The sequence below is a fragment of the Dermochelys coriacea genome, chromosome 10 (genome assembly GCF_009764565.3).
Source record: "Dermochelys coriacea isolate rDerCor1 chromosome 10, rDerCor1.pri.v4, whole genome shotgun sequence".
Lineage (NCBI taxonomy): Eukaryota > Metazoa > Chordata > Testudines > Dermochelyidae > Dermochelys > Dermochelys coriacea.
In genome coordinates this window covers 7,289,755-7,307,805 of record NC_050077.1, presented here as the reverse complement: position 1 = coordinate 7,307,805, position 18,051 = coordinate 7,289,755, and the positions used below count along the sequence as shown (strand labels likewise).

At 52.2% G+C, this 18,051-nt stretch overlaps 1 protein-coding gene across 1 annotated transcript in view; it reads left to right on the top strand.

Annotated features, from left to right (window-relative positions):
* MYO15A (myosin XVA) overlaps positions 1 to 12,948 on the top strand; it is an 83,746-nt gene extending 70,798 nt beyond the window's left edge. The window contains exons 60-65 of the mRNA XM_043493921.1: positions 1,736 to 1,896; positions 5,352 to 5,485; positions 7,274 to 7,407; positions 8,347 to 8,480; positions 9,316 to 9,456; positions 11,917 to 12,948. Coding sequence (XP_043349856.1) covers positions 1,736 to 1,896; positions 5,352 to 5,485; positions 7,274 to 7,407; positions 8,347 to 8,480; positions 9,316 to 9,456; positions 11,917 to 12,018 — 806 coding nt within the window. The 3' untranslated portion in view covers positions 12,019 to 12,948. The remainder of the gene's footprint in view (positions 1 to 1,735; positions 1,897 to 5,351; positions 5,486 to 7,273; positions 7,408 to 8,346; positions 8,481 to 9,315; positions 9,457 to 11,916) is intronic.
* Positions 12,949 to 18,051: the final 5,103 nt, after the last annotated feature.

Genomic DNA, 18,051 nt, shown 5'->3' with positions numbered 1-18,051 from the left:
CCTGGCATTTCTAGGCACAGGACGGGTGCAGCTCAGGGAGTAGCTGTGCAGGTTTCCACCTCACCCTGCCCCAGAGGAGTATCCCGTCCCCTGGGGCTGGCTGTGGGCTTGTGCTGCCTTTGAGGGGTGCCCTGCTTGGTATTTTTGCAGCACCTTGGCAGCTTCCCCATTGCCAGATTCCAGGGTGGTGCCAGGAACGGGGGCTGAGGATTATTGGCCTCAGCTTTCTTCTGAAACGCTGAAAAGGCAGGAAATGGTTCACGGTATCCCAGCGCTTCCTGGGGCCGAGCCCCGAATTTCCTGTCTGTGCCTCTCCACAGCTCCCGGCAGCCCTGTTGGCTTGGCTAGCCAGTGGCCTAGTTAAAGTGTGGGCGGGGAGGGTTGCAAAGGGACCGTTGGAAGGGCTGTGTGGACGGGCCCAGAACCTCCTGGAAATAGCATCTCTGAGTCATATCCTGCTTTCTGGGAAAGCACTGCATCACCCGAGGAATGTCACATGCCTTCTTTGCCTCACCAACCCGCTCACTCCCTCTCGGCTGCTTTTTATGGGGCTAGTTGGAAGCCTCTTCTTGGAAACGGAGCCCAGGGGCTCTGAATGTGGATTCTCCACAATCTGACCCCTGGCTGGGGGCTGTGCGATGTGAGGGAGTGGCACGGTCCAGTGACACGGGCTCGTGAGATCTAATCCTAGCCCTGCCTCCGACTTATTCTGTGACCTGGGGCAAATCAATCCACCTCCTCCTGCCTCAGTTTCCCCATCTATAAAATGGGGTTTATGACACCCACATTCATCCGTCTGCATAAGGGCTCTCCTGAACTTTGGAATTATAACGTGCTTTCAGGAGTTACATGGATGATTCCAAGTGCCCCAAATCCTGAAGCTTTTAGAGCCGACCTGCAGAAAGAAATGTGGACTCAGCTTGTGTCCTTTTGGGACGACATGTAAAGAAGGCCTGGACTTTTATTTTAAAGGTGTTTCATGGGTTTTTTTCTGCCTGTTCTTTGTATTAGAACTATCAAGAATGGTCAGTCTTGTCTTCCCTGTTTCTGACGGATGACTGAGGCTTGGTCTACACGTAAAACTTACCCCGGCGTAGCTATGTCACTCAGGGTAACGATGTCCCCTTGCCGCAGAGTAGACTCAGCTATGCCACCATCGCTAACGTATGGGAAGCTGGTGTCTGCCAGCAGGGTTAGGACAATCTCCTTCTGTCATTGTATGCTGTGCCTTCACGATGCCAGCGAAGATGTGCCAACGGCTACACCAGCATAGGCTCTGTCATGTAGACATAGCCTCAGAGATGGGGACTGGCAGCTTTCTCGACTTTCAGTGGAACGGGCTGGGTTGTTGAATCCTAAACAAAGAGAGCTGTTCTCCCAAGGGTTAAGTAGGTGTGGACACAAACCAAAGTGTCAAAGAGTAGCAATGACAGGTTTCAGAGTAGCAGCCATGTTAGTCTGTATTCGCAAAAAGAAAAGGAGGACTTGTGGCACCTTAGAGACTAACAAATTTATTTGAGCATAAGCTTTCGAGAGCTACAGCTCACTTCATCAGATGAATCTGATTTCCTGCCTTCAGTATCTCTGCTCTGCATACACCATTCAGTTCTCCAGCCACCTTTACCTTTTTACATTGTAAAGGAGCAAAACCAGAGCAGCCCGGCTGGCTTTTCCTTGCCTGGTGACCTTTAAAATCAGAGCCATGCAGTTGACTCTTCCCCTGTGCTCCCCATAGGTCAGAATGTCCACCCCTTGAGCAGACGGGAGTATATCCTTGACGTGGCCACGGAGATGGAGCAAGTGGACAGCAGCTACATGTTCTGGTACCGGCGTGTCATCTGGACCCAGGCACTGAAATTTGACAATGAGCTGTATGTCACCATGCACTATAACCAGGTAGCAGCTCAGAACCAGCCAGGGGCAGAGGGTCAGTTGCCTTAGTTTAAGGAGGGCCTCTTCCTCCTCCCTTCCCTGGAGTGTGAGCTCATGGGTGTCTGAGGAGCAGTCTTTCATAAAACCAAGCTCCTGACCTCTCGTGGGTATTAAAGATCCCCTGGCCCTTTTCTGGCGGAGCAGCGGGGTTAGCCCTGGTGTCCCAGCCAGATTCCATTGCCAGGTAATTAGATTCTGTTTTCCTAAACACCCCCCCGTCTGGAAAAACGACGTTAAGAGAACATTAAACAGGTTGCAAAGCCAAGCACCCAAAAGTTAGGAAGTGCCAGCACTGTGGGGCAGCGAGTTATATTTCCACCTGGTGCCTTGGCACCAGCAACATTCAGAGCCTAGGGGCCCAGCTCCACCAATATTTGGGGCCAGGTGTCCCCCCTGGCCCCACCTGCTGCCTCCCCTGAGTGTTCCCCGGCCCCCTCTTGCTGCCCCTGTCCCCCCACGCTCCTCCCCAGGCCTGGAGCAGAACGTCCCTGCCCCTGCCTCTTCCAGGCAGCTCCATGCTGCCTCCCTGCAGCCACTGCTGCTGCAGGGTCCTAGGGCCCCCATCTCCACTGCTAGGGCAGACTGACTCCGCCTGCCCTTCCCCCTCACGCCCTTCCCTTTTCCGGCGGGACCCTCCACCAGCATGGGGGCCCCTTTGCCCGCTGTCACCGCTCCTGCCCCTTGCCCAGCATGGGGCATCCTTCACCCCCAGTGAGGCTACGGTCAGGGGCAACAGCAGGGGGGAGGTGCACGCAGCACCCCCCGGCACCCACCACGTGAGAGGCGAGGGAGATTCCTGGACCTGAGAGGGGCCCTAGGAGCACATGCAGTGACAGTGGCGGGGGTGAGTGTGCTGCTGGGGGGATGGGAAAGGGGGGCTCCTCCCCCAGAGCTCGCTGCTGCCGGAAGGGAAAGGTTTGGGGGGAGTCCTCCTCTCTGGGCTCTGGCCTGGAGCAGCCTTCCTGCACCCCAAACTCATCTCCAGCCCTGCCCCACCCCAGAGCCCAGACCCCCCGCCAGAGCTTTCACCCTCCCACCGCACCCTCTGCTCCAGCCCTGAGCCCCCTCCAACACCACAAACCCCTCATCCCCAGCCCCAGCCAGAGCCCTCATCCCCCCGCACCCTAACCCTCTGCCTCAGCCCTGAGCCTCTCTAACCCCCAAACCCCCCAGCCCCCCAGCCCCAGACAGAGCCCTCACCCGTACAGTTGCCCTGAGCCCCTCCCATACCCCAAACCCCTCATCTGCTGCCACACCCCACAGCCCTCACCCCTGCACTCCCTCCCAGAACCTGCACCCCCTCCCTCCGCCCCCTCCTATCCCCAAAATCCCTCCCAGAACCTGCACCCCAATCCCCTACCCCAGCCTAGCGCCTGCACCCCAGACCTCCTTCAGCACCCAAACTCCCTCCCAGAGCCTTGGGCAGGTGGGGGGCGGAGTTTGGGCAGGGGCGGGTTCTGGGCACCACCAAAATTTCTACAAACCTGCCCCCCCGGAACTGATTCTGCCCGTGTGCAGTCATTGTTCAGCCAGCTTGTGCCCATGCATTATGGTACAGCCTTTCCTAACCTGATCATGTACTATTTTTCCCACAGGACACGGCCTCATTCAGTGCACAGGATGGATGGTTTTCACTTACTGAGGAGCTATTCAATATTTCGGTTTCTCCATGTTGTTCAGAGTCTGGCCCCAGGCCTTAGCTGCATGCTGTCCAAACCCAGCTCTGAAGACAGAATTATTCATTTCCTCATGGGCTTTTCTCTGGCGCTCATCACTGTAGTATCTGATCACTTCGCAGACATTAGTGGATTTATCTTTATTCCTGTGACCCCATTTTACAGCTGGGGAATTGAGGCACAGAGAGATTAAGGTAAACAATTTCCACTAACTTTGGGTGCCCAATTTGGGACACTTCAGCCCTGGTTTTCCAGAGTCCTTAGCTCTGTGTGTTCAAAGCCCAGCTCCCATTGACTTCAGTTGCAGTTGTTAGCACACAGCACATCTGCAAATCAGACCCCAGGGTATCAAGTTGGGCACCCAGAAAATAAAGCATACACAACCACACCTCTGAAAAGTTTGGTTTAAGGGACTTGCCCAGAATCACAAAGAAATTCTGTGGCAGAGGCAGGGATAGAATCCAGTTCTCCAAGGCAGCTTTCAACCGCCTTAACCGTGAGATCCTCCTTTCTCTTCCTGCAATCCCCTGCCTGGGTCACTACAGACCTTTTCACTTCTGCAGCAAATAAATCAGGATTCAATGGACAACAGCCTCCTTCATTACACAGCCCTGACTCATCCCTGGGGCAGATCCATCCTGGGCATTGAATGAGGCAGGAGGCCTGTGGAAAAGATAAGATGTGTTCATGTAATTATCCACTGTATCATACTGTGCATGCACAAGGGAGCCACATTAAGGCTGCAAAGGCCCCCTTAATTCTGGCATTTTCTTTTTAAAGAGATTATTAGTAGTATTTTATTATTTAAACTGTACTTTGTATTTATTTGTTGATTCTGGCATTTTCTAACTTGTATGCTTGACTTGGCATCCTTAACAATGTTCTTTGAATGTCATTTGGTGTGTGCAATTTACTCGGTTTATTAACAAGCAAACTGAAAAAAACCAGCAATTCCCTCATGTGGCATCATATTGCCACCTGTGTGGGTCATCGGCAGGGTCGGAACCTTTAGATCCATCGCCCAGACCTCTGCCATGTGTGCTAATGGAGTTACTGGAGTACGGCAGTAGCAGGTTGTCATCTTCTGTGTGGACCAGCACTAGAGGGCGTTGGGACTCTTAGCCAGAGGGTTTCATGGATATTTGCTGACAGTGGAGGAATGGTGAGACTCAGGAACCTTGGGTTCCATTCCAGCCTCTGGAGGGGAGTGTGCTCTAGTGGGCACAGCCTCTATGCCTATTTCCCTCAAGCTAGACTCCTGCTGATCCTTTCCCTCCAACATATCCACGTTCTTCTCCTTGCCCCACTCTGTCCCACACCCAGTCTCCTTGCCCAGCCAGTCCCAGAATTCCCCTAATTCCTCCGCAGATCTCAGGTGCCCCCCCTCTTCCCTGGGCATCCCTCCCTGACACTTCAAAGTGTCCCCCCCGAAGAGTGGGTGCGCGTGCAGGTACAGTCTAAGACCGTGATTCAGGAAAGCATCTCTGCTCAGGAAGGTACTCAAGCCCCCACGCTTCTCTTTGAAGTCCGTGTGAAGTTACGTGCTTTGTGTGCATCGTGTGTTATGCCATGGCCCTCTCCGTGGTATCTGACTGCCTGTATGTGTATGAACGCATTCGCACCAGTCTGTGCATTTCCTGAGCACGTCCCATGCAGCCCAGCAGCTCCCAGATCAGCTCCCGTTTACTCCTGATGAGAAAGTGTGACAAAGCCATGCCTGGCATGCTCTGTATCTTCTTTCAGGTCCTGCCCGATTATCTCAAGGGGCTCTTCTACATCCTACCTCCCCTGCATCCCAGCGAACAGCAGTGCCAGCAGGTGTCCAAACTGGCAGCCCTCCAGCACCGGGCCAAGGACAGCATGTACCTGCCCACTGTGTAGGTACCCTGGGCATGGTGGCGCTTGGGTGCTACCCTGCTTACCACGGCTTGTGTCCCATCATGTTGTGTGCGCACCGTAGTGAGAAGGGAGCCCCAGCTAGTTGCTGGAGCAGAGCAGCCAGAACTCCTGGGTTCTATTCCACACTTCGCTGCTTACTCGTTGTGTGACCTTGGGCGAGTCACTTAACTTCTCTCTGCCTAATGTTCCTTAGCTCTAAAACGTATGTGTGATACGTACTGCCACCTCCCAGAGCTGCTTGGCTCCATTGTTTGCAGAGTGCCTCCAGGTCCTCAGAGGGCATGTGGCATGCTATAGACAGACGAGGTGTCATCGGCATCAGTATGACCTGACAGGCCACCCCAGAGTCTGTCTTCTCTGCAGTCAGCCCAGTGTCTTCCCTGGGTGTTGCTCCTAACCCGTCTCCCATCCACACACACACAACCTCTCGGCTGAGTCTAGTGGCACTTTCAACCCAGGCTAGCCAGCCTCACTGGGGCTCTGGGTTAGAGTCCAGATTCTGCTTCCACTCAGGCTGCTAACGTACCCACTCTGCAGCGAGGACACTGGCTAAAGAGTGCGGATAGTCCTCCAGTACTTTCCCACAATTCCCCCGCATGCCCAGAAGGACAGACAAGTTCTCCCACGGTTCACTGGGAAAGAATTGTAGAGCAGCTCAGCTGACTGCAGCACCAAGAACAACCCCCGCGGGGTGGCCCGAGGGGAGAGGAGAGGTGGGAGACTTTCTACCACTTACATAAGACCTAAATGAGAAGAAAGATGAACTCACATAGGAATTTCAGTTTCAGACCAAATACCAAGGACTGAGGGGCTGTTGGCCTACGGCTGCTTTATGAACTTGGGTTTCCTGGTAGCAGTGACCTTGTGGCTCAACTCCAAAGTCCTCCAGTCTTATTAAATTGAGTGCATAGCTGACTGTGGCCCTTCCCCTGAAATCTGATCCATGTGGGTATGCCGTTGCAGAGCCCCACTGACATCAGTGAGATTCCCAACAGGTGCCAGGGTCAGCTTGCAGGATCTGGGCCTAGGTTTGCAATGTATTCAGACTGAACTCTGTATATATGTGCTTGTCTCTGGGTGTCAAGCATAGGACCCTGCATGCAGGTGCAGAGATGTTCTGCTGACTCTCCCTGGTAACCAGACCAGGTGAGTCTTATTAGTGCCACTAAGGAGCAGAGCTGCTCTGCTGCAAGAGACAGCTAGTGGGAAGGGTAGGAGTCCTGTAGGGGGAAACACTCATCAGCCTGCTCAAGAAGGAAGCCCCAGTCCCTGAAAGACTTTTGCATGTGATTTAACTGGGTTCATAAAACTAAGCGTGTGCGTGAGTCTTTGCAGAATGGGGACCTATTCTTGTAAGCACACTCCTGCTGTATGGTTTTGTTATTAATGGAGGCAGAGCCCCAGGACGGGTGGGGTGGGACGGGACCGAGGCTGGACAATACCCGTGGTGAATGTGCTGCATTAGGAGTGGGGTGGGGAGTCCCCCCACTGTCACTGGATGAGAACGATCCAGGGATGAGGGACTCCCCACCTCAGCAAGACACCATGGGACCTGCAGGTCAGGAGCCCGCTCAGGGCTGAGCCCTGATTGCTATTACCCAAGGAGGGGTCTTTGTTCTTCTCCGCACCGGGGTTCTCTGCTGCCCTGGAGCTGGGTGATGGGTGGGCAGCGCTCTTCCGCGGCGGGTTTTCTGTCCTGCGACATGGACAGGGAGGCATTTACCTGGGGCTGGCTGTGACCTTTCCCTGGGTCTCTCCCCACGCAGCCGTGAGGTGCAGGGTTACGTCCCGCCCCAGTTCTGCCGAGCGCTGAAGGCTCAGTCATGGCTCAACGTGGTGTTGCAGCATCTGCCGCAGGTCCAGGCCCTGAGCGCCCACCAGGCCAGAGCTCAGTTCCTAGGTAAGCCCCCGCTTTCTCCTCCCCCAGGGACCGGGGGCAGGCAACACGGCCAGGCTCACGAGTGAGCCGCTGCTGGGAGTCGGCCAAGCCTGGGATTTGGGAGCTTTTTTAGATCAGAGGGGAACATGGTCAAAGGTGGGGCAGGGCCAGGAGCAGAAGCAGTTGAGCCCTGCCCTGGTGTAGAGGGGCACAGCAACAGAGATGAGCCCCTCTCTCCCGCACCCCATGCCATGGCTGGGCCTTTGCAGCAACAGCTCTGGGTGGGTCTCAGCAGTGCCCCCCAGGCACTTGCCATGCCCTCGGCGCGGCCTCGGGCGTCCTGGCTTCTGTTCTTTCATCAGCGATGCAAAATGTTGCTGCCCAAACCGATTCCCAAGCCTGTGGCAGAGGGTGGGGAGGAAGCAGGAGAGGCTCTTGCTCTGGAGGAGACAGTGTGTGGGTGCTGGGTACTGGCATGTTGAGGGAGGGGTGAGTTAGAGCCGCCCTGCCGTGCCCCCCCGACATGCTCTCAGCCAGGTCTCCAGCAGGCTCAAAGAGCTCAGTTAACCCCACGCCCATGCTCCATGGTTAGGTCCCGGCCTCTACTGGCGTAAACCTTCACGAAGAGCCTCGTGTGGGACGACCTTCCCCTCCACTGGGGGCACGTGGGAGCCCAGAGGGGGTGGGGCTGTTTAGAGGGGGGGTGTGGCCAAACGCAATGATTGATCATCTCACTCCCTTAGCAGCTCCACCAGCAGGGCTGCAGGACCGAATGCTGCCTCCCCGTGCAGGGCAGTGGCAGTACTACCGCCTGCCCCGATGGGGAGGATCTCCCTGTCCTGGAGAGGACCCCCTTGTGGCTATGTCCCAGCTGATCATCACGGTTCAGCCCTAGGGTCGGGTTCCTGGCTGCGCCCTGGGCAGGTCCCTGGCTTTGCTGACTGCATGTCGTCTCCGCAGGGCTGCTGAGCGCCTTCCCCATGTTTGGCTCTTCCTTCTTCTACATCCAGAGCTGCAGTAACAACGCCATCATCTCGCCATGCATCCTGGCCGTCAACCAGAATGGCCTCAACTTCCTCAACAAGGACACCCACGTAGGTGTAGGGGGCAGCAGGCCAGCCCCTCGCCCGGTCCCTCCAGGAGGTGCTTGCTTCTCACGTTCAGGGTGCAGTTGCAGCATGTCGGCAAGGCCCATTGGCTGCCGGGTGACCTCTGCCCTGGGAGGGCTGGATCTGAGAGTGGAATCCATTGGGACTGGCATCCTGTGGGTTGGGAGTGGGGCCGTGTGCGCTAATACATCACAGAGAGTCCCCCTCGCCCCGGTTTAGCCGTGTGCCTCCTAATATGGCAGTGGCCCGTGTGTTAGACACCAGAGCCTTCGCTCTGTCGTGCACTGGATTCAGGTGATAGCTTAATTCTGCTGTTGCTGTGACCCTGGCTGTTGGACCGGGCTAGTGGGCTAACCCCAGTGGCCCGGAGGGGGAGGATGTCCTGTACATAGAGTGCCCACCCCATTCTCGGTCTGCCTCTCAGTGCAAAGCTGTTGCCTCATGATCCACGGCAATTTTTCCAAAGACTAATGGAGATGAATTATTCAAGGGGCCCAAGGCAGGGATAGCTATTATTGCCTCATTGTTTCCTTGTGCTCCCCCGTCCCTCTGTCTGTATCCATCTGTTGTTTCCTGTCCTGTGCTTAGATTGGAAGCTCTTTGGGGCAGGGCTGTCCCGTTTTTCTGGGTTCGTACAGTGCCTAGCACAGAGGAGTCCTGATCCATGACTCAGGCTCCTAGGCACGATTGCAGTGCGAATGATAAATGACAGTAGCCGGGAAGGATGGGATGAACTGGTAGGAAAGAGCTCATAGTCTGTACACTGGGGCCGGGTCCCTGGTGGGGCATGCGTATGAAGGAGCTGTGCATCCATCCCCAGGAGCTGATTGTGAAGTTCTCACTGAAGGAGATTCAGTCCACGAGGACCCAGCGGCCCATAGCCGGCTCCAGCTACCCCTACGTGGAGATCATGCTGGGAGACTTGATGTCACAGAGGATGACGCAGCTGCAGCTGGAGCAGGTATGGAGTGCAGTTAAGCAGCTTGCCTTTCCCCCTCTTTAAACCCCTCGGCCCTGCCTTGATTCAAGGCCTGGGGCAGGGTAATGCCAGGATGTGCTTAGGGGATGGGAGGGCCACGGCGAAGGCTCCTGTGGTGTTATTGCCTCCCCTGAATTAACATGGCCATGTAGGCTCTTAAACTTAGACTGTAATGTGACTCCTGATGGTTGGCTCCCCGGGGATTTGTGGGTTGAATGGCACGGACCTTCATTGCCGAGACCCCGCTCCCCAGCCATGGGGCTGGCGGGATGCAGCCCAGCCTTCCTGGTTCCCCTTTGCAGGGGGCAGGATGCCAGGAGCCCATCCCACCCCACCCCACCGCACAAAGCACCGATGAAGGGTTTCTTTGGGCTCTGGGAGCGGGGAGTGAAGGGTGTGGAGCTAGCTTGCCCCCTCCCCACAAATGAGATGAACTCCAGAGAGCAACATGAGCCCTCTATATTGCACTTGTGAGACACCAAGCCCCTGTATTACAACACAGTAAAGACAGCAGTGTCCCTGGCCAGTGGGTTTGGGGAGCACAGAACCCCACCAGGGTGAGGTTCAGGGAGGGGAACGCAGCTGGGGAACCTGTGTCTCAGCAGGACAATCCCCCTCAGAAGACGTGCCATGTGATTCATCCTCTCTCCAGCCCCCTTAATTCTCTCCTTGTCGCTTCTCTTCCTACTGTCTGCTTTTGGCTTTCCTCCTGGCTTCTCCATCCGGATCTCTGAAGCTAAATCTTCAGATGGTAGGTAGCTGCTGCTCCCAGAAAGAATGCTCGTGGGTTGTATTTGGAGAGGGTACAGAAATACAGTAAAGCCAACACCATCTCCAGCCTGTCTCTTCCAAGATCAATGCACAAAAGTTCTCCTGTACCACATACTCCACATCAGCAAACTAAGAGACACATCTTCAGACAAGTTAGGTGTGCAGCAGCACACGCAGTGAGTGTGTGTTTGTGCTAAGCAGGCTGGTCTCTGCGCTTGTGGTTACCCACTTTTCAGATTCAGTCCTGGTAACTCCGCACACAAACTAAGCACATCATTGCAAGCAGATTTCCTCATGACAGGGTTTGTTTTTCCCTGCCTAACTTGCTTGAACAACCAGCATATGGAGGCAGTTGCTTAAATACAAGGGAATCCTAGTGAGTAAAAACTCGGGGTGCATCTGTGCTGCAGTCAGTGGTGTGACTGCAGCCTGCATGTTAGCTTCGATCAAAGCCAGCCTGAGTAACAACAGCAGTGAAGCTGTGACGACACAGACTTCAGCATGGGCTACTTGCTCAAGTGTCTACCCAGAGCCTTGGGCAGGGTTGTGCCCCCCAGGCTGCCGCGGCTTCGCTGCTGGTGTTACTCAAGCTGGCTAGATTAAAGCTATCCCAGTTACATCTACCCGCGCTGCAGTCAGACCCCCTGATTGCAATCTAGATGTATCCTCAGAGTCTAAAACCCAATCAAATCCTGGCTCTGCCAGATGTCCAGCTGGCCCAGCAGTGTCCAAAGTCTAATGCACCATTGCATTCGCCTTTTAACTGCAACGTGAGGACTGAGTAGATCATACAGGTTTTTATTGCTGGTGGACTCCTGCAAGGAGCAATTTCTATGCATCTCTCCAGGATGCGGAGGGGAAGGTGGCCTCATGGTTTAAAGCCCAGGACTGGGAGGCAAGAGAACAGGGGCTCATTATTACACCTTTCCGACGGTCTCGCTACCAGTGTTCGGAGGTGCTCAGTGTCCCTTCTTGAAGCAGGGGCATGTTACGCTGTGTGTAGTTTTGTAGCTCAGGGGCACTGCCAGATATGGGGACGTGGGAGAAGCAGGGGATGCTCTGGTGCTGCCTATTGTGCTGGGCAAAAGGCACCTCCAGTGCTGCCTCATGTACAAGGCCAGCGTGAGGGCGATTCATAGAGAGTCCAGTCAAGTGCCAATGGGAGGCCACAGTGGAACAGTAACTAGAGGGAAGGACCAGCAGGAGGAGGAGCAGAAAATCGGAGGAGCTGGGTATTGGTAACCATGATGGCCTTAGGCCTGGGAAGTGCTCCCAGCGACAGCAGTAAGCGTGGGTGGCGCTCCGCACCCGGCAGGAGGCACTCAGCAGCTCTCAGGATTGGGCCCTGTGAGTACAACTGGCTCACACAGCGTTGTGCCCCTGCAGGCAGACACCATTTTCATTCCAATGCAACAAAAGAGTGGGTCCAAGGCAGCAGAGCCCCCTTGCTTTCCTTGGCTCGGCGCAGGTACTCGGGAGGTGTCTACAAAGGGATTGGCATTCGGCTTTCACCATTGCAAGACCGGACGCTACACAACAAAATGGCCCCAGCAAATTTCAGCACAGCAGTGCAATTCATTCTAAGTCAGGCTAGGGGGTACTAATGCTTGGAGGGGCGGTAACCAGAGTTAAAATGCTGTAATGCTCCCTTGTGCTTCCTTCCCTCTTTAGGGCCTAGAGTTGTGTCGCGTGATCGCCACCCACATGGAAAGTCTGTTGAACGCTCGCGAGAAGAGACTCACCCTCCCTCCCAGTGAGATTACGCTGCTCTGATCAGGCATGTTACACACTCGCACACTCCCTCCCTAACCGCTACTTGAGTGAAAGCCAGCATGGAGATAAGCAAATATCTCCATGTCCTGGGAGACACAACATAGACTAAATATAGAGACTGATGGGACAGATTCCCAGCTGGTTCGAGTCAGCGTAGCCCCACTGATTTCAGTGGCCTGGGTCTGACGTACATCTGCTGAGGTGCTGGGACGGGGGACTTACAGACCGTATGTGAGGTCTGAGGAGTTAAGAGCGTGGGGAATGCAGTCTGGCCAGTTAACAGGCGAACACAGATGCCTTAATTTCTGTTTAATAACTGCCCTCCTGGACATAGGTCATGACCTTTTTCCAGAATCAGGTGTATTTAATCCATTCTTTTAGTAGCAACATATTAACTGATTGTCCTTGAGCAGGACACATCCAGTTTTGCACATCTGCCTGTACCGAGGACCCAGCAATCTAACAGTTTGCATGCTGCATACACTGGATGGTTTTTATTTGTGTTCGCTCCCGGTGTTTTGGTCTTGTTTGTGGATCTAATTCTCATTTTTATAAGTGTCATTGGCACCTGCATTTGTATACTGGTCCGTAGTGCTAGCCCTGTAAATGGCTTCCCGTTTTTGTAACGTTTTGCACTCAACATTGCTTTGAGATTTTATTTTTGTTTCTAATTTGTGCAAAATTAAAAATTCCTTTTAAGTCCAAAGCCGCCTGTTGTTTGGGTGTGCTGGTTTGTGCTGGGGAACAAAGTTGTTTCTCTTTCCTCAACCCAGGATTTGTGTAGAGCAGGGGTTCTCAAACTTCATTGCACCACGACCCCCTTCTGACAACAAGAATTACTACAGGATCCCAGGAGGGGGGACCGAAGCCTGACTAGACTAATATTTACAATCGTGTTCATAAATTGGCTGTCAGTTAAAGCAAGTTAAAAGAGGCCCCCAAACTCTAATCTAGATGGATCCCCTCAGAACAGTGGAGCCCTCAATGGTCATATTTGCACTCAGGTTCTGGTGAAATTCAAGGATCACTACAGCTTCTCTGATGCTAGCAACAGAGGCGGTGCTAGCCTAGACCAGCCACAAGTGTTTACCACCATGGCAACTAGGCCTTGAGAAACTGCAATTTGTACACTGCGATTCACCGAATCCAGTCAGGCCTTTCATCTGAATCACCGCAGTTCTTTACACGACAGATGATCATGTGGTTAAGGCACAGGACCAGGACTCCGGATTACGTTCGTGGCCCTGCCAGACTTTCCACGTGACTTTGGACATGTCCCCAGGGGATTACTGTGGCATTTAAAGCCGCATCCAAGCTGCAGCGATATAGTGAGCGGTTGCCAACTGAGCCCCTGCCCTAATGTAAACACAGAACTGAGACGAGCCTGGGTTGATGACACGGCAGATTGTCTGGAAGGGACTCAAAAGTCAAAGGCTGCCACAAACTCGCCGGAACCAGCATCAGCCAAAACGTTAACAGCAACTCCCAAGAACCGAATCAGATAGCTTTGCATAGCATGACCTCTGTGTTCACCACAGACAGGCCTAACTATTACTTGAGCAGCCAGGTGCCCAGGGAGTTCTGAAATTCCCACTAGGAGCCTAGCTGCCTCTTTAGGCACCTAAAACCTGGCCCCAGGAGCTCATAAGCCAGTGAGTTCCTTGAGGCCAACGCAGAGGCTCTGGTTTCACATGATACTGTTGGCATGGAGAGGGCTGGGGCTGGAGTAGGTTTGCTTTGCAACGTTATACAGCTAGAGGCTGGGTGTGACAAGTGGAGTGGAATTCCCGCAATGCTGAGAGAGATGGAGAGTCTGAGCTGGGGCACTGGCTCAGACCCAGCTTGAAAGCAAACTTGTGTAACACACAGTTTTTGCAGCCTGGAAGGCAGGATGGTCTAGTGGGACGGGTGCTGGCATGTGACTCAGGAAACCAAGGTTCAGTTCCTCATTTACCAAACTTCCAGTGTGATCTTGGGCAAGTCACTTAATCTGTCAGAGGGATAAAGCACTTCTGTGCCTGACAATGGTGTTGTGGGGAATTGGTGACCGGGAGGTATTCGGACACTACCGAGACGAGGGCCATCCAAGTACTCAGGTAGAGAGATTAGCTCTCTTCTCCATTGCCTTTAAAAGACCTGCCCAGCCTTGCTCCCACTGAAGTCCAGGACAAAGCTCTTATCGGTCTCAGCTGCAGGATAGGTCCCAAAATGTACTTTGTCTGGTATAAAATTTGGGACCAAAATTGGAAGGGATGGGGTGTTACCAGAACTCAGGACACCAGCAAGTCACTGCGGGTGCCTCTCCCAGGCTGGCTGGACTGTGCAGCCTTTTTGAAGGAGAGAAGGATTGATGCGGTGCTGGTTCACCCCGCCGCTGATAATCTCAACAAGTGGGTCTGTTTGTTGGCAGCTGCAGAGTGGAGCTAGTTTTGGACTCAACTTCTGTAGTGACTCACTGGCAGGAGAGGGGTTGGATCCCACAGGGTCTCTTCTCCTGCCTTTAATCAGTTAACCACCGAAACGAAATATTTTTAATCATTTAAATGTTTAACTTTTTAAACGGTATTTACATTCCTATTGCTTACGGTGAATCCTTGGCTCACAAAACAGGCCTCAGGACAAGTTCTGAAGCCATCTGCCTGGTATTGGTCTTCTAATCTCTTCCTAGGTCTCTGAAGTTACTTTCTTAGTCTGCTCAACCCTTACCATTGTCACTTCCCTTCCCATTAGGTATGGACAGTGAGGAGAGGATCTTAACCAGCCTTCTTCAGGGTAGATGGAGAAGGAAAATACTAGAGAAGGGTAGAATAAAGTGGCCCAAGACAGGTTCTATCAGATGCTCAGCTGATGCTATATTTCACCCTTGCAGGCTGAGGAAAAGCAATCCATGACTTCTTGTAGCCCCTAAGAGCCAGTGCGTGCTCCATCCTATTTCTCCTGTCTGTGTTCTAGTCCATCCTCTCTGCAGTAGTCACTGATGCTGATTAACTGCTGCCTTCTCTTAAACACCACCACTTGTCCTTCTCCTGTGTCTTTTAATTAATCATTTACTATTCAAGTAACATCCTTGCGTATGGCATGCCCAATCCGAAGGGAGAGGAACCAAAAGTGCAACATCAAACACCTCTAGTGTAACTTTACATGGTTGTGTGGGAAGCTAGGACAAAAATGTGATCAAGTTCCTAGCCCTAATTCAGCCAGTGCTCGTTTCCTATATATGATCCGTGCCTCAGGATGGGTTCATTTAGAAACAGGAAATGAATCTATTGACAGGTAATATTGTTCTGTCTTGTTTCCCAACTAAATTCCAGAGCATGGCTGTACACAATGAACAATAGCGTATCATCTGGGTCTGGAGTCTATAGCTTTTATGGGAAGCCCGACCTTCTATAAAATGTTCTGTTTTAAGTGGGTTTTATCTCAGTAGGTTTCAAAGTAGCTTTTCTCCATCAAGAGAAAGATCCCAAAATTTGACTTATAACACCATTCCAAAATAGAACTGTTACTATAAGTTGTCTTGTTTGCAAGAATCAGGGCATCACTTCTAAGTTTCTCCTGTTTATTTTTAATTTTGTTGACAGCAGCATGTTGAGTGACTGGTTGTTGGGAACCCCTATCCCCTCTCCCCCGAGACACTGGCTATTTTTATAGGATTTTGGTGTCCAACTTTCTGGTCCCATCATGTCATCTCAAAGCCATCTCAAAACAGGTCTTCTGTGTGCGGAACTTTGATTTTTTGGAGGGGAGTCACAGACACCAGTCCCTGCAGTATGCAAAACTTCAAATATTTTTGTAATTGCTGGCCTTAAGTGGGCCTCTCCCCAAAATTGACGCTCACTATGGATGACCTAATTCAAACCTGATTAGCCCAAGTTGGCCTTGCACCTGATTTGTGCAAAGGTCTTGGAGGGAGGCGTTACAAGGCAGAGTAAGTGAAGTTCGCAAACCATAAGGCTAAGAAGCCTCGCCTTTCAGGTCAACAAGCCATTAGAGGGAAGAGTGACCTTCCAAAATCCCCAAGAGCAGCCACCTTCTGGAGAGGAAGTCAGGACATCAAGGTCCAGCCCACTCCTTTGACCAGTCTGCTCCTGCATCTGAAGGCCTGTTAGCGACAAGTGCTGTGCCAGCAGCATATCGCTGACTGGTTCCTTCACTGCAGCCCCAGCTCCTACCCTAAGCATTCAGAAGACTGCAAGAACTCTTAAACCCCTGATACCTCAAGTATCTAGTTTTTCTGGTTTTGTCTGTTGTTTTTAATTAGCCGGCTGACGTCCTAGCTATTCAGCCTTTTTATTGTTAGGGTGTGCAAGTGAACGCATGGCTGTGTGTGAGTGTAAACCCCCAGAAAGTCCACATGGGACAGGTATCTGAAAGAAAAGTTCTCCAGGGTTAAACAGCTCTAAATATTGTCTCATAAAATTACTCACTGAAGTGTGATTGTCACCTGTAATTTCTAGAAAATAATGGTTGTCAAACTGTGATATATCAAGACTGTTTTGTTAAAGTCTGTGTTATAGGAGGACAGAAGGAAAGGGTTAATCACCAGGAAAGAATGGAAATCTAAGAGGAAGTTTTATAATTGGCCCTGAGGCTGTGGCTCAGCCTTTAGATAATAATTTGGTTTCCATATTTAAGATATTTAGCCAGCTCCAGGTTACAGACTGGATGACTTTCGTAAAATCCTTTAATTGTATAACCAAACAGGCAGCTACCTTCTTAGAATCCTCTTTATAATTTGAAGGTTGATTTTTTTTTAATTAACTTGACCATTTAACTAATTTGATGATTTAATTTCAATCCAACATTGAGACTAATTTGTCAACTTGACCTTGATTTGATATTGATTTGATAGCTGTGTTGCTTGAGTCCATAGTTTAATATTATTAACACAAGCTTAGCTTTGCGACTATGTTTTCTTGATTTAATTTTTAAGTTTTGGAGTAAACATTTGTAAAAAGATGAGTCACATTTCTTTCAATGAGCAGCGTGGATCCAGAACTTCTGAAGACCTGGGAAGAGACCAGCTGGTCAACCTGAAAGTCACAGAGACCTAAAAGCCTGACCTCCTCCCCCTAATTAGTTCTCTCTGTCTGGGGCAAGTCTTCAGATCAGCTCTGGAGCCTGACAGGCGCAGCCAGGGCAGGAGAGTTCTTCCCTGCCAAGAGGTAGGTGTGTGAATCATTTTCAGTCTAATCTTTATGGAGATGACAGCTCCAAGATGCTAATCCCTCCCCCCAACCCTTCCAGGGCAGCAGCAGCAGCTTGTTCTTCCTCAGCAGAGACATGTTCCTTTCTTTTCCACTTATTTTCCTCCATTCTGACTCATGTGGTGGGTGGTTCAACTTGTTTTTCACTGGCCACTCGCACATCAACCCAAAGACTGAAGCAGTGTGTTCTCAATGCTGCAACCGAACCGAGCGTAATTCCAGGATTGGCTGGCAACGCACAGACTTTGGCTAGCCACCTTCATGGCATGCAGGGCTATTTTCATCAAGTTGGGTTGTTTTCTGGAGCCACATGACATGAGGGTCTCTGCATGTATAGCAAGACTCAACACTCTTGCCTGGCCTGCCAAATCACTGCTGTTACACAGTATGTACAAAGGGTAAGCTTCATCATTCTGGGCTATTACCAAAAGGGAAATGAGGAACCAACCTGGAAGAGCGGGTATCTGGCAGTTGCAGTGTTCCTCTGGCAGGAGATGGAGTATTTGTTCCCTCGCCTTTGTTTGCAGCAGAGTTGATTTCTGCTGTTAGTACTGACCAGCACTCGTTTGCATAGGCTGCCTCCAGTGGGAGAGTCTATTCCATTGAGCAGGCTGTGGGACGGCTCTGCAGTGGGGAAAGGCTACTAGCTAGCACCGCAAAACGGTACAACCACCCTCATTGCCATCACAGCCAGCTCTGCCTTTCCCGCTCACAGCTTAGCGCGCAGCTCATTCTCCAGCCTGCACATCCAGACGCGAGGCCCACTGGGGCCAGCGGAAAGAAGGCCGGAGTTGCACAGCCTCTTGTGGCAAAGGTGGGCCCCTGC